General features: G+C 37.5%; 1 protein-coding gene across 3 annotated transcripts in view; it reads left to right on the forward strand.

Moving 5' to 3' along the window:
- Positions 1 to 21,736, forward strand: part of SEMA3D (semaphorin 3D) — a 198,770-nt gene extending 177,034 nt beyond the window's left edge. For all 3 annotated transcript variants that reach the window (XM_086696799.1, XM_086696800.1, XM_086696798.1), the window contains 3 exons: positions 1,840 to 1,904; positions 9,032 to 9,171; positions 17,384 to 21,736. In XM_086696799.1, coding sequence (XP_086552925.1) covers positions 1,840 to 1,904; positions 9,032 to 9,171; positions 17,384 to 17,809 — 631 coding nt within the window. In that variant the 3' untranslated portion in view covers positions 17,810 to 21,736. The remainder of the gene's footprint in view (positions 1 to 1,839; positions 1,905 to 9,031; positions 9,172 to 17,383) is intronic.
- The last annotated feature ends 2,237 nt before the right edge of the window (positions 21,737 to 23,973 follow it).

The following is a 23,973-nucleotide window of genomic DNA, read 5'->3' on the forward strand; positions in this document are numbered from 1 at the left end:
GTAAAAGCGTAGGTTATGAACAACCCACAGCACGTCTCAGTGACTTGGTACAATTTTATTTTTACTGTAATAAGTCTAACTTGGTCAACTTCTGTCACTCAGATGTACATAAACATCAAAATGCTGTCCTGCTGTTTACTGTTCGTTGCTTTATGTGCTCTTAAAAATGAAGCTATTCTGAGCCAACAAAACCCAGTTAGAAATGTATCCTCTATACACACGGGCAAAAGCACCACAAAATCATCCAAGGATGTCCATTTCAGCACTGTTTTCAGTAGCAAAATTATTGGAAACAACCTGAATTGTCATCAGGATGACTGATGCTAGCTAAATATGTTATGATCATAAATTGTTAAATGTGCGTTATGGTAACACCCTTTTCCTGCAGTATTGTTCAAGGTATATTTTTCCTCTAGGTAAAATGTCAGCAATTTGTATATGGTATTTTTTTTTTAATCTTTAGGTCTGTATTAACTATGATGACAAGTGAGTGTATGTTAGTCCCACTAGTACGTACACACTTGTTTCTTCTTGAAATTTGACTCACATGTCAAATTTCAAATTCGAGGATTCACAGATTGAATGCATAGTACAACAGTAGATAGGGCTTATAATTAGGAGACAGTTTAGATTCCCTGAAATTTCTGGATTCGCTGTGGGTGGGGAGATACCGCTATTACCAGTTCAAAGTAAAAAACGCCAATATTCTGTTATAGTTTTTGGCTAAGAATATACTTCTCATAGTGAGCCCTTGGGGAATATTTTTCTTTTCTAGAAACTAAAAATCAAAGAGTGCTCATTAGCTCATAATGGACCTTCAGTTTGATGAATTGACCCTGTTTCTTAAGAAGCCACGATTTAAAAACATTCTTGACCTTATGTACCTTACGCAATCATAATTTTTCTTCTTATATTTCCCAAGACTCTATCTCTGATCTTGCACACATGCCCCTGTGATAGTTTCCCTTACCTTAACATAAATGTCCACGGGAGCCAAAAAAATGTACGTGCTAGATGAATCTCATACAGGCTCGTCACCTGGTCAGTACTGCCCTTAAGCAACACCCTAGATATTGCAGATTTTACTGTGACTTTTACAATTGCTGAAGTGGCAACATAAAATAGCCAACGCAAATGAAAATAGACTGTAAGAGTTTAAGACTTCTTTAATTCAGGGTAGCAGCTTTCTCTTTTCTTATGCAATAGCTACTGTTTTCTCTTAAGGAAAATATGTGACAATAATGCACAACACCATTATTTATTATTATCCTTGTCTCTACTATCAGAAAAACAATGTGAACAGCATATCAGCAGATAGGATTAGCCACTCATGCTCTACCAAACTGGTACTTCTATTTGAGAGGACAGTGTTTAACTTGTTGCTTAATCAAATCTATGGAATAGCGAATCTCCATAGGGTAACAAGTTCTAGATTTGTGGTTACTTTCCTACCCACGAAATAAAGCTCTTGTACATCTTGTTACTTTCCCATGGACTGATTGAAAAAAGAGGGTAAGGATGGTTTGCCTCCCCCATTGGATGTATCTGAAACCTGGGCTATATTTATAGTCAACCTGTTCTTTTGAACAATTTGTCAAAAGTCAGAGGAGTTCAATAAAATTCATATCATCTTATTTCCAAAACAGGATGCATTCTGTTAGGACTCTGTTGCTAGTAGTATTTGGATTAACGTTAGATGGGAATAGTGCCCTGCGTTTGAGTTGAGCAGTAAGACAAGCATAGTTCTGCTCTTGCCACTGTTATTAGTGTTAAATGCCGACTTTATCTGTTCCAGATATCATGCTCAATGTTCTAAACAGTTTAATCCCTTTTCCATAGGCGAGCCAGACGCCAAGATGTAAAGTATGGAGACCCGATCACCCAGTGCTGGGACATAGAAGACAGTAAGTATAAGTTTAATATGCTTTTCTCCCATTTAAAATGTTAAGCCTAGTTTTTGTGTGCCTTTTTATTATATGACTTAAAATATCTATTATATGGGAAGTTCTCATTTTATATAATGCTTATGTTCTGGAAAAGCAACAGGAGATTTTATCAATCAACCCCCTGTCTACATGCCTAAGTGAATAATCCTTTGTTATATCATTATTTGTATCATATGTCTTTTAAAATTCCTATCCCTTTTTTTTTGTATTTTTTACTGCCTTACCCATCCTCATAAAGTTTGAAAACTGCTAATAAAGATAAAAGAGGATATAGTCCAAAACATATGGACATTCAGAGTAAACTCAGAGACCCTTCCAGAAAGGTCTGATGAGAGTGTAGCACTTGTTAGAAAGTTTTAGGTAGTGTATGCATTATGTGAATTTGTGTATTAATTCATGTTTTCATTCAATCAGTAAATGTTTATTAAGTGACTTCCAGGTGCATATAATTGTCCTGGGTACATGTTGAGACAAAGAAACTCCTTCGAGAGCTTATAATTCTTTGGGGAGATGTCATAAGGCACAATTAGTGATATGGGAGTTTAGCAAAGAGAGACATCACCAGAAGCTGTCTTGTTCAGAGAAAATTTCATGGAAGATCTTGAGAGCCCGAGTATGACTGGGACAAAGTGGAGAATAAAAAGGAGTGAGTCTGATAACAGAGGGAAAAAAAATCTATAAGAGTATATTGCAAAATATCTATATGAAAAATTCCCCTCAAAAATCCATGAGTATATTCCAAAAAAAAAAATGTATAAGAATATATTCCATAGCTTTGGTTACTTTCCACTCTCAAGCTCTACCTTCAGAGGATATATGCTCACACACACGCATACACGCACTCAACTGGAGAAACGAAACTGCCTGCCCTCCATCACATTGTTAGTAACCACCCCCACGTTCCATAAACAACCCAATTTCATAGTCTATAACCAGTGACCCAGCAGCTTTGTAATTTAAACACAAAACAATTATTTATAATTTATAATTTCATTCTTCTGAAAAATAAGCTCTGGTCCAGAAGAGTATGTTTGACCTTGTTCTACTGCATGGGTGACTGCCTGTCGTGTCCAGTGTTTTATTTAGCAGGCGTTACCATGTGCAACCTACATGGTGTTTTCTCCACACCCGCGAGATGTTTCCAGAACAGTTACAAGTATTGAGGATATACCCGTGAATGAAAAAGAAAACAGTCTGTGCATCCATGGAACTTCTGTTCAAGTTGTGTCAGGGGAGGGAACAGACGGTAAACTTAAAAAGAAGTAAAATAGATGTAATGTCAGATAGTGATAAGTGTTGTAAAGAGAGTGATTCAAAACACAGTTCCTGCTGAGGGGGGAGATAGTGACTCACCATATCCTGTTCCTGCTGTGACCAACCACACACAGTCTCTGCCAATCATCACCATCACTGCCCCAATCCATTTTTTTTGTCAAGGTCTCCAGCAGTTCCTTCCTTGCCAAATCCAATGGCCAATTTTCAGTTGTCATTTCTACTTAATGTCTAACTCCCTCCTCCTTGAAACACATTCTTCATTTGACTTCCGTGCAGTGATGTGCTAGGGCCAGTTCTTAATGGTCCCATGAGAGCTGATGGCTTATTATTTAGGAATTGCATAAGCTGGTTTTAAACCCTTAGTAGCTTGGTTCAGCCAGAGTGGGAGTTTTTACACAAAAAAAGAACAAGCACTACAAATCAGGGTTTTTTGTTTTGGTTTGGTTTGGTTTGGTTTTTCCAAAGACATGGTGTCTCAGCATTCTTGGGCTTCATGCCCCCCCCCCCCCCCCCCCCCCGCCACATCCTTCTGATTTTCCTCTCACTTTACAGGCTGCTCCTTCTGAGTGTTCTTAACTCTCCTTTGCATCCCACCATCTAAACGTAAAATCTTTGCCTGTTCACTGCCTAACACCATCAATTTCAATACTCTCCGAGGCAATTTGCTCCCAGATTCTTAGTCCGGTTCTAAACTCTGTCTTGTGTGCCAGACCACTTGTATGCCTACCCAAGAGCTCATCTTGGATGCCTAATAAGTGTCCCAAATGATCTATGAGAAAGAATTAGCGCTGTCTTTTCCTAAACGTCGTTGTTCTGCAGTGAAGACTTACCCATATTAATAAATAGCACCTCCATTCACCCAACTGCTTAGCAAAAAAAAGCAGCTAGGCATCATCTTTTTCTTCTTCTCTTTCTTCCACAGCCTAGTACCAACCTCACAATAAGTCCTTTTGGCTCTGTGGCCACCACTGCTCCTACTCTTCATCACATCCCGATGTGCCCGCTTACCCAAAGCCACCACGCCTGTCCCGGAGCCGTTTATCTGGTCCTCCTGCTTCCGTTTTTTCCCCTGGTCAGTCTCCATCCCACTTAGTAGCCAGAGTAACCTTTCAGAAACTACAGTCAGATAACAGCTTCTCTTACTCAAAATCTTTCACTAGCTTCTTAGAACAATTAGTGAAAAACCCATAGCGTTTACCATGGCCTCTAGAGTCTGCCTGATCTAGTTCCTGATACTTGCTTGGATCCTCTCGTTTCACTGTTGCATGGCTCGCTCACTGGTTTCTCTTTTTCAAAAGCCCCAGTCTTGTTCCTGCCTCAGCTAGGTTTGTATTTATTTCCTCCGTACCTACCTAAAGAACTCATATTCAGGTGTCACACCATTTTTTTTTTAATTTTTCTAATGATTATTTATTTTTGAGAGAGAAATGGAGTGTGAGCAGAGGAGGGGCAGAGAGAGAGGGAGACACAGAATCTGAAGCAGGCTCCAGGCTCTGAACTGTCAGCACAGAGCCCAATGCGGGGCTCGAACCCACAAACCGTGAGATCATGACCTGAGCCGAAGTCAGACTTTTAACCGACTGAGCCACCCAGGTGCCCCCACACCATTTAATTTTATGCTTAAAATATTGTCCCAGGGGCACCTGGGTGGCTCAGTCGGTTAAGCGTCTGACTTCGGCTCAGGTCGTGATCTCGAGGTTTGTGGGTTCGAGCGCCACATCGGGCTCTGTGCTGCCAGCTAGGAGTCTGGAGCTTGATTCAGATTCTATGCCTCCCTCTGCCACTCTTGTGCTTGCCCTCTCTCTCTCTCTCTCTCTCTCTCTCTGTCTCTCTCTTAAAAATAAATAAGTGTAAAAAAATTAATTAAATGTTTTTGTCTCAGAGACACCTTTTCTGACCATCCTGAGATACTTTCTCCGTGTTCTACCTCTGATTCCCTGATCTGCTTTTTTATTTGTAGCGCATAACACTGCCAAATACTATGTTCTTTAATTTATTCACTTGATGACCTTGTCCCTGTCACTGGGATGTAAATTGTATCCTAGGCACAAAAGAATGTTTGCGTAATGCATGGGTAAAGGAGAGAATACTTAGCTGGGTAGCATCTGAGCTTCGCTAAAAGAGCAAAGGCAAATTTTACCGTAGATGAAGTCATAATAATTACAATCAGAAAGACCTCACAGAGGTTGGGCTAGGTTTGTGACAGCTCCTATGGAATTCTATGGAGTTTATGTTTACCCTGTAGACTATAAGAAGTTATCTCATGTTTCCGGGAACAGTCATTTAAATCTATATATATATATATATATATATATATATATATATATATATATATATATATATATATGTAGTTGATACCTATTTGGAAAGCCAGAGACAGAAAATCAACTGTGGGCATTAAAGTAGAGATAATAAGGGTATTTAAAAACTAATGTATTTGCAATCTTAAGGAATTTATTAAGTTATAATTGACAGGTAGCATTTATACTAGTTTCAAGTACACAACAACGATTCAATACTTGCATACATTGTGAAACAATCACAATAGGTCTAAGTTAGCATCCGTCACCACAGTTACAAAATATGCTGCAGTAAATGTGGGCGGGGCAGGGGGGTGGGGTGGAATATATCTTTCCAAGTTAAGGTTTTGTTTTGTTTTGTTTTGTTTTTCAGGTAGATACCCAGAAGTGGACTCTCTAGATCCTATATTAGTTACATTTATAATTATTTGAGGAACCTCTGTACTGTCTTCCCTGGCGCTAATTTACATTCCCATCAACAGTGCACAAGTGTTTCCCTTTCTCCACATCCTTGCCAACACTTGTTATTTCTTATCTTTCAGACCGTAGCCATTCTGACAGATATGAGACGATAGCTCATCGTGGTTTTAATTTGCATTTCCCTGGTGATCAGTGATGCTGAGCATCTTTTCATGTACCTGCTGGCCATCTGTTATGTTCTCTTTGAAAAAAAAAATGTTCAGTTTCTCTGCTCATTTGCAATTGGATTATTTGGGGGCTTTTGCTATTGAGTTGTATGAGTTGTTTATACATTTTCGATATTAAGGCCTTATCACATATATTATTTGCAAACATTTTCTCCCATTTGGTAGGAAGACATTTCATTTTGTTGACGATGGTCTTTGCCATGCAGAAGCTTTTAGTTTGATGTCGTCCTTCTTATTTATTTTTGCTTGTGTTGTTTGTGTTCTGGCATCAAATTAAAAGAATCACCAATAAAATACATCAAGGAGCTTACTGCCTGAGTTTTCTTCTAGGGGTTTTATGGTTTCAAGTCTTACATTTAACACTTCCATCCATTCGGGGTTAATTTTTATGTATGATGTAAGGTAGTGGTCCTTTTTCTTTTTTCTTTTTCCTTTTTTTTTTTTTTTTTTTTTTTTTTTTAATGTGACTGTCCAGTTTTCCTAACACCATTTGTTTAAAAGACTGTCCTTGGGGCGCCTGGGTGGCGCAGTCGGTTGAGCGTCCGACTTCAGCCAGGTCACGATCTAGCGGTCCGTGAGTTCGAGCCCCGCGTCAGGCTCTGGGCTGATGGCTCAGAGCCTGGAGCCTGTTTCCGATTCTGTGTCTTCCTCTCTCTCTCTGCCCCTCCCCCGTTCATGCTCTGTCTCTCTCTGTCCCAAAAATAAATAAAAAACGTTGAAAAAAAAAATTAAAAAAAAAAAAAAAAAAAAAAAAAAAAAAGACTGTCCTTTTCCTGTTGTATATTCTGGGCTCTTTTATTGCAAAAATAATTGACTATCTATGTGTGGGTTTATTTCTGGGCTCTCTGTTCTGTTCCACTGATCTGTGTCTGTTTTTATGCCAGTACCATACTGTTTTAATTACTATAGTTTTGTTACTATGGTTTAAAACCAGGGAGCGTAAGGGATCCCATCAGAGCAGCACCCACAAAGCCTCCAGCTTTGTTCTTTTTTTTCTTAAAGCTGGCTTTGGCTCTTCGGAGTCTTTTATGGTTCTGTGCAAATTTTTAGAATTATTTCTTTCCCCGTGAAAAATGTGATTGGTGTTTTAATAGGGATTGCACTGAATCCAAAAATTGCTTTTAGTAGTATGGACATTTTTGTCAATATTAATTCTTTTAATCCATGAGCATGAAGTATCTTTCCATTTACTTGTGCCTTATTCAATTTCTGTCATTAATGCCTTATAGTTTGCAATGTGTGGGTGTTTCATGTCCGTAGATAAATTTATTCCTAGGTACTCATTCTTTTTGATGCATTTGTAAGTAAGATTGCTAAAAGTAGGAAATTTAAAACTCAAAAATGAAACAAAGATTATTGCTAACAGTAAATTCATTTCCTGTCGAACGGACATAGTGATGACTTCGTGTCAAAGAGTCACTGTTTTTCCTGACTTGAAAAAGCATTTCCTACGATCAACTATTTCATTTTCACTAATGTATCTTTTACTAAGTTGACCGATTCTTTGGCCGAATCAGTCTCATTGAGTTTCTCCCCCACTCTTGCCTCATCACCTAACAATCAGCCTGAAACCTCCCTGCTCTGTTCCTGAACTCCTTTTGCTCAGAAAATGGCATCTGTTATTTGAAATGATACATGCCTTTCTCTTCCATGATTGGCACTGGGGATCTTTCTGTGCATTAGGAATTTATTAACTGTGAAAATCACAGATATAATCTGTTGAATCGGCAGGGATGGTGGATATATTACAAGTTTCAAATGGAATCCACACATTTTGAAGGTTAGATGAGGTTAATTCATGATGGTGTCAGCACGCCTGACTTAATCATTGCTGGTAAAACACAAACAAGTTCAAAAGAAGTTTCTTCAAAGGCAAGCCCAACTATTGGATATATGTGCATTCATGCCATTTGCTGATAATTTTGTGTGCTTACATGTAGGATTCACAGAGGTCCCTTAAGCCTTACTCTTGGTTTATGCCTAAAATGCTAAGTAGGCCCATCTGCAGAATTGAGACATCTGAATATATGATGAAAAAGTGCATGTTTGGGCCAGGCTGAGCAGCTGTCATTTTTTATTTGATCAAATTTGAGCTACAGATCTTAGATCACACATGGGACACAGCCTTTGGCTACTCTGGATGGAATGTATTTCAGATGGTGCAGTTGATTTACGAGAATAGGGTGTCTGAGACAATGCTCCCTTAGCAGCCCATTAACTATCTTATAGCAAATACATGTTGGGCTTAAGAATCCCTCTTTGAATAAAAGAGAACATTTTTTGGTAGATAATGTGTATAAGTCCAGATTCTGAGTATTAGAGCATCTAGCTGAATATCATCAGTATAGCATTTTATCAAGTACAGACCACTGTACTTACTTTTTTGACTTTAAAATTTCTTAATGTTATGTGGTCAGCTCTGTGGATCAATTCATGATAGAATTGCTCTTTAAAGATGAAGTAAATTGCTCCTCTGGAACTATCTACAAAATTGGTTATATTTTATACAAATTAAAAGGGGTGAATCATTAAAAGACGCTAAAGTTGTATTCAGTTCAGCTCGAATAAAAAGACTCAGTGTTTAGAGTTAGATCTTATGAGAGTTCTTACTTTAAAAAATTGGTTGCAAATAGTTAATGTATTGATGAAAGGATAAAAATTGTAATGCAGGGATAGAGTTTTAAAAATCAATCTATTAGATAATATTTGACTCTTCGGTAACAATATTATAACATGAATTTCCTCTCTCTTTAATAATGTGTATGAATCTTTTCCTCATAGCATCTGTTCTAAATCAGTCTATTTTCCCATTGCTTTTAAAATCAGGTCAAGGTTAATCTCCTATTCCATGTTTGCTTTCCAGGCATTAGTCATGAAACTGCTGATGAAAAGGTGATTTTTGGCATTGAATTTAATTCAACCTTTCTGGAATGTATACCTAAATCCCAACAAGCATCTATTAAGTGGTATATCCAGCGGTCAGGAGATGAGCATCGAGAGGAGGTAAGTTATAGTCTTCAAAGAATGCTCATCTCGAGGGAAATAGTGTAAAAGTTAAATCAAGTTTTGGTGGTGAGAGATGTTCAATGTTTAGTGCCGTATGGCGCTCTCCTCATTATTTGGGGTAAAGAGGAAAATACTAATTTATACTCACTAACATGGAAGATAACAATGCTTTTGATATGAATAGGACAACTTAGGAGCGAGCACCTGGGTGACTCAGTTGGTTAAGCATCCAGCTCTTGATTTCGGCTCAGGTCATGATCTCATGGTTCATTAGGTCGAGCCCCGTGTTGGGCTCTGGGCTGACAGTGCAGAGCCTGCTTGGGATTCTCTTTCAGCCCCTCCCCTGCTTGCATTAATAAACTTAAAAAAAAAATAATAGGACAACTTAATACAGACACATTAATAAAATATAATTAAAATTAGATTGAATATTTATAAGAAATTTACATATTTTTTTTCCAAATTTTCATTCTCATAGATTGTCTGTATTTTAGAGCAATTCCCTGGTCAAAAACAAGAACACATATTTTCCCCCTACGGTAGGGTAAGGAGTAAATTTTTACTGTGTTTACACTTAGGTCATAATAGTGGTTTAACTATTGTGTTTAACTTAGATCACAAAGTGAAACAGGTTGAATATGGATACAGAAAGAAATACCTATCTTTGTCATATCAGGTGAACAAGTTGGATAACTATCTGGACATGTACCCCTTCACTCTGGATGTGTTAAAATTAAATTAGCAAAAGGAAAAGCAGTATGGGTGTTCTCTTTATCTTTTGACTTTTTCTGTTTGAGTCTAAGACATACATATGATTGAAACATACAACAGAAATTTTGTGAGGTAGATAAATTATATATGTTGCGGAACTTAATGAGATGACTTTGGGTAGTCTGAGAAATCCTGTATTATTATTTAGTGCCATGAAACAAAGGGTAAATGGCAAAGTTTTTATTTTTCTCTTTCAGTGCCTAAGAGAAACCAGTGACACTCAGTACAGAGTTCTAATATTCCCAATAGTAAACCAAGGATATTGTAACGAGTAATGGAATGAACTCAGGATTCAGAATTTGATATTTGATTGAATCGCAGTCCTGTGTTTGGTAATATCATTGAGCTTGTATGCGCCAGGATTTTCTAAAGTGAACGAAATAAATTCAAAAGTTACTATGAAAGTAAAATGAGAAAATACAGATGAGAATGTGAATTTCTTTTTTTTTTTTTAATTTTTTTTCAACGTTTATTTATTTTTGGGACAGAGAGAGACAGAGCATGAACGGGGGAGGGGCAGAGAGAGAGGGAGACACAGAATCGGAAACAGGCTCCAGGCTCTGAGCCATCAGCCCAGAGCCCGACGCGGGGCTCGAACTCACGGACCGCGAGATCGTGACCTGGCTGAAGTCGGACGCTTAACCGACTGCGCCACCCAGGCGCCCCGAGAATGTGAATTTCAAAGCAGAGGATTACTCACAAGTGTAAAATACACTTATAAAATTACAGATATGCGGGGCACCTGGGTGGCCCAGTCAGTTAAGTGTCAGACTCTTGGTTTAGGCTCAGATAATGATCTCACACTTTGTGAGTTCCAGCCCCACACTGGGCTCTGCACTGGTGGTGCAGAGCCTTCTGCTTATGATTCTTTCTCTCCCTCTCTCTCTGCCCTCCCCCTCCCCTTTCTGTCTCTCAAGTTTACATAACTTAAAAAAAAATTGCAGATACTCTCTATCAGGAAGATGTGTGAAATAGGAAATAGCACTGGTCATGGTTTCAGCTTGACTGCTGAGGATTTATGAGCAGGTTGAGAAGTTTTCCTAACACTCAATTTCTCTGTCATATAAATAGGCAGAGCAAATGCTCTAAAATACCAGCCTCCTCGATAAGTCTATAAACATTTAAAATAATACATGTAATCGGTCAGACATTAGTAGAGAATAGTGGTTCTCAACTGCAGGCGAATTTGCTGCTAGTGTTCACATCTGGCGATATCCAGAGACGTTCTTGGTTGTCACAGCTGGATGGACGGTGGGTTGAGGGTGCTATTGGTATCTCTTGTGGGTAGAGGTCCGGGATGATGTTAAACATTGTTCAGTTCAGAATCCCTCACAAGAATGAGTTTTCTGGCCCCAAATCTCAGTAGTGCTGAGGCTGAGAAGCCTTGCAGTAGAAGGACCAAGTTGATCATAAGAAATTGATGGAAAGATATGTTCTACCATTACATTAAGGTGTTAATATCTTTCTCTTCATCTGAAATCTTCAAGAACAAATGTTTTTATTAAAATGTTGACTCTACATGCTTAATACCAAGGGAATACTCCAGTGATTGTCATGTCTGATTTCTCCAATAAAACTTGGATTCTTCATCATTACTGACATACATATATTCTAAGATTACAGCATATCCGTATTTATAATACATGTTTATTTTAAGGGCCCCATTTTTTCCAATATATATTAAAGTATTATCTGACATGGAAGTGATTATAAAACTTGGAAACATAAAGCATTAACTTTTTATCGAAGAAATATTGAATCTGAATTTTAACATGCACATTTTTAGTTACATTGTAATATTTTACTCTTAAATGTCCCAAACCAGCAGTTTTAATTTTATAGCTAATAAAGTTTGATAATTTCTCACCAGTTAAAAGTAATTCTTTAAATATGATGCTTCTTCCATGGCAAATTTAATCTGACTTTTAAAAGACTATGGTACTCTGCTTGGCGGGGGGGTAGTCTCCTAGTTCTAGACATATACATTTGCCTATTCATGTTTCCATTCGCATCTTTCATATTCCTGAAGAGGCAACGCATTCCTTTAATGTACCTTTTAACAGTATATCATATGGTCATGGTGGTACCATGCTCCATGAATTTTAATGGGGCAGAAATAGTGTATTTTACTTAAAAGTATGCTAGCTGTAATATTTCAACTGCTATTTTCATCTACCTTTGTAAGTAGGTAGTTACACATTGTCCAGGATATGCAGTCCTGCTTCCTGAGCTGAGGAAAGGGGCAAAATCCAGACTAGACTTGAGGCATTTTTCCCAGCAGGCTGTCCTCTGCTCCTTACCAAGAAGGTCACAGTTTGGAATCTTTCCCCACTGAAAAAAAGCCTGCGGGAGGGACTAGAATCTCCTGTGGCACAGAGCCTGTCACCAGCTTATTCTCTGCCAGGAGGAGAACATTTCCTTACTGAGCTGTTTCACAGTTGGGTGCTGTTGGGGAGGTCATGAGTCAGTTATCTGCTGACTTCCTTATAAAGCTGTTCTTGAAATTGATGATGTTTATGCTGTAAGTAGCAAGTTAATCGGCAGTCCCTGAGCTTCTGTTGAACTTTTGGGGTCTGAATGACTAGAAGAGGTAATACCTTATGCCATTTGTGGGAGTATTTTCTTGTGTGTGTGTGTGTGTGTGTGTGTGTGTGTGTTCAAAAAATATTTTAAACACATCTTCAAGTATTTGTATTTTTCCATGCATAGGTCTTTGTTTTATTGTCATTCTTTCTATTATAAAAGCAATATAAATGGTTTGGAAAATATAGTGACACATAGAGAATTATGAGGCCTCTAATGATGTCTATTCCATTTTTTTTTCCACTAACCATTACGCTTTGAGCAGCTTTCCTTATCATTCAGTTTGAATACCATGTTTTTTCCTAGCCCTAAGCCCGCCGCCCTGACACCACAGTCTTCCATGATTATTCCAAGTTATTTAAATAGCACGTGTTTCCTCTTTGAAAAAAATAGTGGTCAACTTCCTGATATCTAAATCTTCCTCTGCTCTTCTGTTTTCTTAGGACATATCTTTTGAGGTAAAATAACTGAGTGAAAAGTTATCTTTATGGCTTTTGATGAGCAGCTGTATATTGCTAATTTCTTGTCAAAATCACCGTATATGAATTTGCCTTCTCATACTTCATAGTTGTCAGTTTCCATTGTATTTGAAGTGCTGTACCCATCATTTGTTTAGTTAATTTATTTATTTTTATTTATTTCTAATGTTTTTATTTACTTTTGAGAGAGAGAGAGAGTGAGCGAGCATGAGTGGGGGGAAGGGCAGAGAAAGAGAGAAGGACAGAGGATTCAAGCCAACTCTGGCTGACATCAGAGAGCCCAACGTGGGGCTCGAACTCACAAACTGTGAGATCATCACCTGAGCCGAAGTCGGATGTTCAACGGACTGAGCCACCCAGGCTCCACCATTTGCTTAGTTTACATTGAAGTATTCATTAAAAATGATTTTCACAGGGGCACCTGGTTGGCTCAGTCGGTTAAGCATCCAACTTCGGCTCAGGTCATGATCTTTCGGTTCATGAGTGCGAGCCCTGCATCGGGCTCTGTGCTGACAGCTCGGAGCCTGGAGCCTGCTTCACATTCTGTGTCTCCCTCTCTCTCTGCCCCTCCCCTGCTTGCATTCTGTCTTTCTCTCTCTCTCAAAAATAAACATTAAAAATTTTTAAAATTATTTTCACCAACTCTTTTAAACTCTATTATTGATGTGAACATTTTAATGCTGTGCATAAGTAACTTATTATGTTTTATGTCTCTAAAATGTGTGTTCCTTACATAAAAGAGTTTTATATTTTACATAGACAAATCTATAGATTTATATCTCGATGATGTCTCACTTATGATGCTTAGAAACTCCTTCCCTAACGAAACAGCAAATATATATTTTCCTAGTTATTACCATTTTATTCTTACCATTGCAGTTTGCATTTTATATTTACATTTACTCTAAGACACCAGATTAATCTAGGGGCTAGTGATGTATAAATTCCATTTTTTTTCTTTTAAAGAACGAATCAATTGCCTCAGAACTATTTTTAAATAAGTCTTCCTTCTATGTTTGTTGCAGAAAAGAGGTATTCTTGAAGGCCTAGTCACTTCGAAGACACATGCCATGCTTTAGCTATGAGAGATTTGACAGGCAAATTATCTGCAAGGGAATTACCATTAGGCCGCTATTATTGGAGAGCAGAGTCCCTGACCTTTACCTGCTGCTTCGTACCTAAATGTCCTTTGTCCCTCTCCATGCTACTCTTCTCGTGTTAAATGAATTGCCCTTCACTGAAGATCTACATTTAATAATGCCAAATATATTATCCTTGTTCACATTAGGCAAATGGATAGTCGACCCCAGTTCGAGCGTGGTTTTGATTTAGCGGAGCAGTTTTTACTTATCACTCTCAGAGTGGAGAAAATTCCATGAGTTTAAATCAGAGGCCAGAGATTACATTATCTCTTTGTAAAGGAGCTGAATTTTCTAAATGGACTGTGCTGACATCTCACTGTGGAGATACAGCCTGCGTAATGCATCCTGTTCCAGGATGGAAGGCAAGCAGTACAGAGAAGGAGAACGTGAAGTAGACAAATGTGAATTAGCCGCTTAATTTCTGGGCCGCAGCTTCCTGTCTCTAGATAGCAAAAAAACCCTATGAAAATATAGCAATTCCAACTGTATTTTATTAGAAATACTATTTCAATCAAGGCATGTTTTTGAAAATTGACAAAGAAAAAACACTTAAATGATCTAATAAACATTAGATAAATCCAGAAAGAAATTTATTAAAGTGCAATTTATATCTATAGGTCAAAAAAAAAAAAAAAAAAGAAAAATTAAGCATTCCATGGAAGAAAGAAAAGGGAAGGATCACACTGGACTAAGGAAATGCCAGGTGTTTATGAAACTCTGAGTCCAGTAGGGACAGACATAGACGCAGAAGGAGGGAAGGGAGCTGGACTTCAGAGTTAAACAAATAAACAGGATACAAAAAGAGAACAGCAGAGATAATGAAGTGTTACATCATATGTGCGAAATCAAAGTCATAATTTCTTCCTGTCAGGAGATTAAAGAGAACAATAAAAAGTAGTGAGTCAGAGCTGTGACAGCTCTCTAAAAGCCACATTAAGCGCAGCTTAAACATCAGCAAGAGTTCCAGTTATGAAATCTAGAGATGAACTGAAACTGAAGTCACCCACCTTGACTGTCATGCTAATAACCACAGGCCATTTTCTATTAAGAGGAAATTACAAAAAATAAAAGCCTCAGAACATCACCTCTCCAGCTTTCCAGTGACAGTGCAGTAGTCTATAATGTTGCTAATAATACCTCACACTTTAACCTTCCAAGAGCTTTACTCTTAACCCCCCAAATACACCATATGCTCTGTCACCAACTTGATAAATGGAAGCCCCATCGGAGAAGATAAATGAGTAATCATAGGAAGCAGAGTCGGCAGATAAGTACCAGATCCTAGGCTTTGGAGGCAGAATTTTGTGATCTAAGATGTAGTTAAAATTTGAAGAATAATTCCTACAGGAAAATTATTTAAAGGAAAACGTGTACGTAATGTGTTAAATTTGAGATTAGTATTTCTGCTTAAGATGGACCCTTGCGAGGGGCGCCTGGGTGGCGCAGTCGGTTAAGCGTCCGGCTTCAGCCAGGTCACGATCTCGCGGTCCGTGAGTTCGAGCCCCGCGTCAGGCTCTGGGCTGATGGCTCGGAGCCTGGAGCCTGTTTCCGATTCTGTGTCTCCCTCTCTCTCTGACCCTCCCCCGTTCATGCTCTGTCTCTCTCTGTCCCAAAAAAAATAAATAAAAAACATTGAAAAAAAAGATGGACCCTTGCGAATCCTACCAATTCAAGTTCACATTTGTTATTTTAGGCGTGAGACTCCCCCATTTCTGTGAATGTAAGTGAATGACAACAGAGTTTTTAAGTGCCTGGGCCTTTAGAGTAAGTCCATTAAGAAAAAAAAAAAAAAAAAATAGCACACACAAGAATCACCAAATGGGGAAAGTTAAGGGAAACAAACAAACAAAACCTTGACGGTGTGGATTCAGTGTAGAACGAAGGCAGCCTGGAGACCATTCAGCTTCATTAACCAGGGATCTGGGCTGTGACCTGCCTTTGGCCTCGCGTGGTACCCCACCAGCTGCACTTCTCTGGCACAGAGGGTGGTTGGCTACATACTTGTTAGTTAACTGGGCTGGTAGCCAGAGATGTTTCTTTTCCTTTGCTCATATTTCCACAATTGGAGGGACTTTTTCCTACATATTTTTCACATAAAGATGCAGTGTATAATCCACCCACTGTGAATAAATTTAATTTAGCCGTCTTTATGCCTCCTTGATTTCCATCCACTAAAAGTCTACAATTCAGGGACAGATGTGTAAACTGGGAAATCTTCCAGACTTCTTTGTTGTTGTTGTTATTCTACGTAGTGCCGAGCCACTCAACAATATTCCACATGAAACAGGGCTCTTGTGTCGGTAAACGCGCCTCCAGTTATATTGAAGGTAGATTTGCTATTCACACCAGGTTGGGAGCCAGGCAAGCCTAAATGCTTGAATTGTCTTCCAGTGCTGTTGCTTCAAAGGGTAAAGGGCATCATGTTTCAGGAGGGGTTCTTTTTTGTTCATTGAGTTTTCTCACACTTGAAATCACATTACTAGGTCATGGTATACCGAGGTATGGCAAATATTTCCACAAATGACATAATCTAAAGTATCACATATACACACAGTATCAAAATTCAATCCATAGTAAAAAGGGAAATTCAGCTTTAAATGTTGCTAACCTTCTGACGATGGTCCTACTCAGTTACAGCTCTAACATCCCAAAAGCTGTATCCATGCTTTTCCCCTAGACTTTTAACAAGTCGCCACTTACGGTCTCCATATGCTGCTCAGCTCACTTACTGGGTGATATGCAGAAGACAGAGTGAATTCCTTTTGGAATCCTTGTTCTATTTCTACTTCACAGGTAGTAGCATGTGCTAAAATCCCTCTTTCTGCACGATGACTGTCAGTGTCCCGTTCTGGCTCAGAAATTCAGATACCAATTGGTGTTTTTAATATTCCACTTGGTACATAAAATTTCTGTAAAGATGGTCGGTTGAGAGTTTCCAGTTTTACTTCATTGTTTTTTATAGCTTTCATTCCTACCTGTAGACTGGGAGAAAAACGAACTATGTTCCAAAGGTTTAGTTAGATAAGAATGAGATGCAAACCTGCATCTTCGGGGGCTGTTACTTTTGTGGAATTTGTCACTGTCTTCCACTGTGGCTGGTAATATTATGCTTGATGACAGGGAGACGGGAATAGATCTCTTAGGTTCATCTGACTAAACCTAGGGAGCCTCTGTTCATTTGCTCATAGCCCTCTCTGCTTTTCATTTATTACCTCCATTTTTCCAATTCTGCAGTTGAAACCTGATGAAAGGATCATCAAAACAGAATACGGGCTACTGATTCGAAGTTTGCAGAAGAAGGACTCTGGGATGTATTACTGCAAAGCCCAGGAGCACACTTTTATCCACACCATAGTGAAGCTGACTTTGAATGTCATTGAGAGTGAACAGATGGAAAATACCCAGAGGGCAGAGCACGAGGAGGGGCAGGTCAAGGATCTGTTGGCCGAGTCACGGTTGAGATACAAAGACTACATCCAGATCCTTAGCAGCCCAAACTTCAGCCTCGACCAGTACTGCGAACAGATGTGGCACAGGGAGAAGCGGAGACAGCGAACCAAGGGCGGCCCCAAGTGGAAACACATGCAGGAGATGAAGAAGAAACGAAATCGAAGGCATCACAGAGACCTGGATGAGCTTCCGAGAGCCATGGACACGTAGTTTTTTCTTTAATTTAAAGAAAAGAATGCTTTACCTGCAAAAATAGCATCTTCTGTTTTGTACACCCCATATACGAACTCATAAGAGCTTTCCACGGAGTTGTGCTAAGGCAAAGGACCCAAGAACGATAATCTGAATAAGACTATATGTGGTGAATATGGCATAGCGAGGGCAAATAATTCATCTGAACCGGTTTTCTGAGAACTAAACATGGACTTGCAAAGTAGTAGAATTAGCCTCAAAATAGGGGCTTCCCATTTGTAAATGTTTTATGTCCTGAGTTTTTGAATTTGTTATGTCATGTAAATACCTGAGGTCAGCAAGCATCAAATTTTATATTGTCATAAGGTGCTTTATTTCCCTTGCATGGACGTTAAGGATGGAGTTGACCATGCAGTTGTGCTATATATATGTTCTTATGAACAGATATATCAATTCTGCTCTAGGACTGGCTACCACACGGTAGGAATTGGAAGACACAAATGCACACAGCCCACACTATCAACAGGATCTTTCCCGGTTCACTCTTGGTTCATGGTTTAGGAGTTTGGAGAGGTGCATTATTTCAAACTACAGAGGTTACATTCGTTGTACTGCAGTGTGATTTACTGAAGGTATAAATGCTCCTCCCAGCATTCCTTATGACTTGTCAGGAGAAACAGGTTCGTGGAGAGAAGTTAGTGCTCGGTTATGTGTTTTTAGAATATATGCCGAGCTTTACAGGGACGGAATGCTTCATAAATATTTTAATAAGACATGGGAAAACATTTTAATAAGGGAAACACCATGATGTATACTGCATCCTAATGGGAAGGCATACAGATGGGATTTGTTAAGAGACAGAAAGAAAGACAGCCATAAATTCTGGCTTTGGGGAAAACTCATATCCCCATAAAAAGGAAGAACAATCACAAATAAAGTGGGCGAAATGTAATGTAGCTTTGGTCACCAGAGTATAAGTAGCTGCCAATTTGTAATCCATCTGTTAAAAAAATTCTACATTATAACAAACTGCTAGCGAAAGTCTGAGGAAAAGTAAATTTTCTAAAAGATCATGGGAAGAATGAACACAGATTTATTTACAACCAATGGGATTTCAGTAGTACTTCCTCTCTTTTTTTCTAAAATTTCATTGTACTCTGTAAATTATTTCCATTTACTGCCTTTATTCTCTCCTGAATATTGGATTATTGGATTTTATTTGAGTGAATAGGAAAATAACAATATATGCATATAGAGAGAGATAGAATTAGGTAGACTAGAGTGGTGGGGAGTGGGGATATATATTTGTTGAATAACAGAACAAATGCAAAAATGTTGACAACGGAAAGGGTTAAATTAACTCTTTGACATCTTTTCTTCACACAATCTTTTTGCATTTCTCAGATTATATGCTGTAATTCAAGTAACATTGCTTTCGTAATTTAATAATAAATAAGCCTAATGCATGTAAAGAAACCGAACTCGCAGCATTAACCTAAACATTTTTCATATTTTGTTAGCACTTTCGAATGTTTCCAATTTGACTTTCCCTCTCTGCATACGTATGGTATGTTTCCTGCCTGTGGAAGCAGGACTCACCTTTCCTTCTTGGAACACAAAACCCTTAGCCTTCTTCTGTTTTGCCTCTTCACGCCCTTTTTAGTGTGAAATGAAAAATTAGTCACTTCCTCACATGGAAGGCAGCCTTTCAGAAAACTGAATAGCAGACATTGCTCGTTTATCATGCATGCTGCATATCTTGAAAGAAGAGCCTCTGAGAACCTGTGTGGTTAAAGGGCACCTTATTAGAGTTCAGTGTCATGTCTGTGACTGACTCGATGTTCAGAACATTCAATCTTACGTTCATTTTATTTGTCTTGCTTACCTATGTCAAAGTAGTCACACTGCTATGTGAGGTTAAGTACCTCTTTTGAAATGATACCGTAAATATTTGTAGGTGTTTCACTATACAGAAAGCTTAAATAAGTTTTTGTTTGTTTGTTTGTTTGTTTTTAAGGTGAACCAGACACAAACACTCTTTAAAAGTAATGCATAAGAAAGCTGTAGGGAGATCAGGCTAATTGAATATCATAATGAGAGTGTCTGTAACTTTGGATTCGCTGGGTCTAAATGTTCCAGGAACTCATAGCAAGCTCAAAGCAAATAAATGGGAGGCTGTTTTATTTTTAAGATTTCCTGTATATCAGACAGTCATGATCAAAGCAGAGATGGCTTTGGGAAAATTACATGAAGCTCAAATGTTAGGATTGACTTCTGTAATAAATTTGGTTTTCATCAAAATACGAATGTTCAGGCCATTTTTTAATTGCTCCTTTTTAATCTTAATTATTTAGATAAAGTTTGGGCAACTTCTTTTACCCTACAGCTAATATTTGGGCTGCTTTAGATCTAAAACATTAACTTATGGTAATTGCTTAAAATATATTTGAAATATTGAGTAAATATTGAGTGAAACAAAAAGTCATAGAATAAAAAAATATGGACAAAGATTTATGTGTATTTGTAAAGATAGAGGACATCTAAGCTCCATTGAATTTTTAACCTTTTAATTGCCTGGAACACTTAAGACAGTGTGAATGTATTAAGTCTAGGGCTGAGACACAATATATACTTCCTCACCACTGAAGGTTTTACCAAAATTTCCTTGAAATAATGAAAACTAAAATTATAGTCATGGTTTCAAAAATGTTTGCTAAGAAATCAGCTATCTATGGAGAGGTCTTAAAATGTCTGCTTATTCTTGGTTTCATATTTTTCTCCCCTGTTTTGAATACATATGTCTTTAACTTGCATATTCTTGCCTGCATTTCATTCCATCTATTTATGCTGCTAAATGGAATTCTGCCTTTCTGCATACATTTACATTCAATTCATTGGGAATTTTGAGAGTTTGCTTAGAAATGAATAGTAATTAATTTATGTAGAAGCTTTTTTTCCTCCAAAGAGCTCAAAACACTACATTCATATTACTGAATAAACATTTTGGAAAACCAACCAAATTACTTAAGAGATGGAAAAGTAGTCAGAGAAATTCAGAAATTTGCAAAAGCTACAACAGTAGAGGAATCATAATCTGTACCAAATCTCACCAATGTTTGGCTAACTGATGCTCATTTTCAATATGCTACCTGCAAAATTGTCTTACTCTTGAATTCTGCCTTTGGTCAATATTTCAGTTCTTTTATGCTGTTAAGTTTTGTTCCTGCTGAATTGTATAGACTCAATTAAAAACTGAGTTTACAGTGGCCAGTGACTGTTTTTCAACATTATCAAAACTAAACTTTCAAAGTTTTATGTTAACCACATGTCCACAGAATATTAAGTTGAATAAGAACATTAATTAGACACTGGTATTTTAAACTTAAATATAAGCTATATTTCATATATATAATAAATACCAATGAAAATCAAAACTGAAATGGCTTCTCTTTAGAATGTTCCATTTGTCGCAGACAACATGTTGGAAAAGTGATTAGCCTTACTGGGAATGGATAGTTTAGAAAAAAGTGATATTTGAAATGTTTTTATAGAAAGATGTATTTTTCTCAGTAAATGACCACAGCATTTTAATAATTTAGCTTACAAGTGAGGTTAAAAAACAAGATTTAAAATTCCAATATTGACAGTGCAAAGATAGGAATACGCACATGAATTATACCTCTCGTTTAAATATTTTGTAGTGTAAATTATTTATGGTAAGTTTGAGATAGAGGATTTTTTGGGAAAGGGCAAAAATCTATCAGCTAGTCATGTAATTTAATTCTGGTATTGTAAGTGGTTACCAATCAATTTTCAATTACAGTTTTGCTATTTTAAAAGAAATGTAGTCTTGTAATCTAAAATAATTGAAAATTGTCAAATGTATATTTTGGTTGTATTATATAATAAAACACAAGCATTAGTGTTCTATGGTTATAAACAGAATGTTGGTTCGTGTGCAAGTTTTGTTTTCAAACCCTAAACATGGTAACCGAAATTTATTCAGGGAATTGCATTAAGAATAAGTGTCTCTCCCCAATTAATACAATTATGTAGCTACCCTTTACTGTGATCTAAATTTAGACTTTGGCAGACTGACATAAACATTACTACCCAAAGTAACTACTTTTAAGACTTCCAGTGATCACCTTACACATAAAATTTGAAAATACTCACCTATATGTTCAGCCCTATGACTATAATTTATTAAAGGAGTAAGCCGAGGTTTTTGGGTTTTGTCTTATAAAGAAACATCTTGAATTTCTTTTAGAGAATATTCTATTTCTGGTCAATTTGGTACATTTGTGAAGGATAGTTTATATTTTCAAGCAGATAATACATAATACCCCCCCAACCCAGTTATGAAATAACTTGTAGAGATATTGTACAGAAAAATGTCAGGATTTCTGTGTGCTCTGACAATCTTCAAACATGAGTGTTTACAGTAATGTATAATCCTTGAATGAAAAAAAAATTATATATTGGCATTCTTAGTAGAACCTTAGTAGGATCATGTCCAAGTCATTAATATAAATAGACTATAATACAAGCTCAGTCACTGAGACAATTCCAGTTCTATTTGTTTGAATATAGAAAAGTGCTTGAGTGGGGCGCCCGGGTGGCTCTGTGAGTTGAGCGTCTGACTTCGACTCAGGTCATGATCTCACAGTTCGTGAGTTCGAGCCCTGCGTCGGGCTCTGTGCTGACAGCTCAGAGCCTGGAACCTGCTTCAGATTCTGTGTCTCCCTCTCTCTCTGCCCCATCTCCACTCATGCTCTGTCTCTCTCTGTCTTAAAAATAAATAAAACATTAAAAAAATTAAAAAAAAAAGAAAAGTGCTTGAGTAATTCTCAAGGCAAGAGAAACAAGAGTTGAACATTTAAGTTGAGAAGTAAAAGCATCTATAACCATGTAACTTGTTACCTGCATTAACAGTTTTTCTAGTCCAGGGAAAAGTCTTGCCCAGGAAGATGGAGCTGCATATAACTTTATTGTTTCTTTCAGAAGTTGATACACTTTTCCTTGGTGTATATATTGGTACAAAGACACATCTTGGAGAATGTTTGGGTATACCCAATTAGGTTTAAAAAGCACATGTTCCAAGAACCAGCTTTTCACAATTACATACGTACCCTTGAGAGCCTTTTCCACATGTGCAATAGTTATTCTAGAATTAATTATAATAGAAAAAAGGAGAACAATCTATTTTCTACAAAAAGAGAATGGATAAATTGAAGTATAGTCACTAAATGGATACAGAAATTTAAGTGAAAAAAAATGTCTGTGTGCATCAACATAGAAAAATCTCAGAAACACTGTTAAATGAGCAAAGTCAAGGAGTGTAGGAATGCAAGCAGAATTACACTGGATATCAAGTTTAAAGAAGCAAATGATACTGCTTATGGATACATACATTCATATATAAGTAGTAAACATATGAAAAAACATTTCTGGAAAAGTTAAACCCCAAATTTAAATAGATTTTCCTCCAAGAAACAAGAGAAAGAGGATATAGGGAGCTACAACTGTTTCAGTAAAGTTTTGCTTTCTTAAAAAACATGCCTAAGCCCAGTGTTATATTTACATTACATATATTTGTAGGAACTAGTATATTTAAATGTTAATAATTGACGAAGTTGGTCATTGGATTGCGGTTTAAATATATTACTCTCAATACAATTCTGTGTGCTTGAAATATTTCACAATAAAAAGTAAATTAAGGATCTAAATCTCACAGAACAAATTATTCAATAATAGATTCTAAAGAGGGAGGGAAAGAGAGAAAAGAATCAGATATAGAAATATCAGATATTCAGCCATCATAATAGATGCAGCTTTCCAGCTCCAGTTACTCTCACATTACGGACTTTCTTGGACACCCTGATTATTTTTAAAAAACGTGACAGCTAGGACCTTGGTTGGCCTCAGGGACCCTCAGATAATGTCTAGTTTTCAAAGCAACACCTTATTGTTATGGAAATGCCTAAGGCATCTAGGATATGGAACTATATGCTTAATATGCCAAAAAGACTCCAAACAGCTGAGTTGGCCTTTCTTGGATTGGACACTGTTCAAGGTTGATATTTAAAATATAGAGTTCCTTCTTTCTGGCTTGCATATCAAAATTATAAACCAGCTTACACCCTTTAGGTAACTGAAGAAGAAAGAGAAATATTTATATC

The sequence above is a fragment of the Puma concolor genome, chromosome A2, assembly GCF_028749965.1.
Source record: "Puma concolor isolate L17-30 chromosome A2, mPumCon1.1.hap2, whole genome shotgun sequence".
NCBI classification, from domain to species: Eukaryota; Metazoa; Chordata; class Mammalia; order Carnivora; family Felidae; genus Puma; species Puma concolor.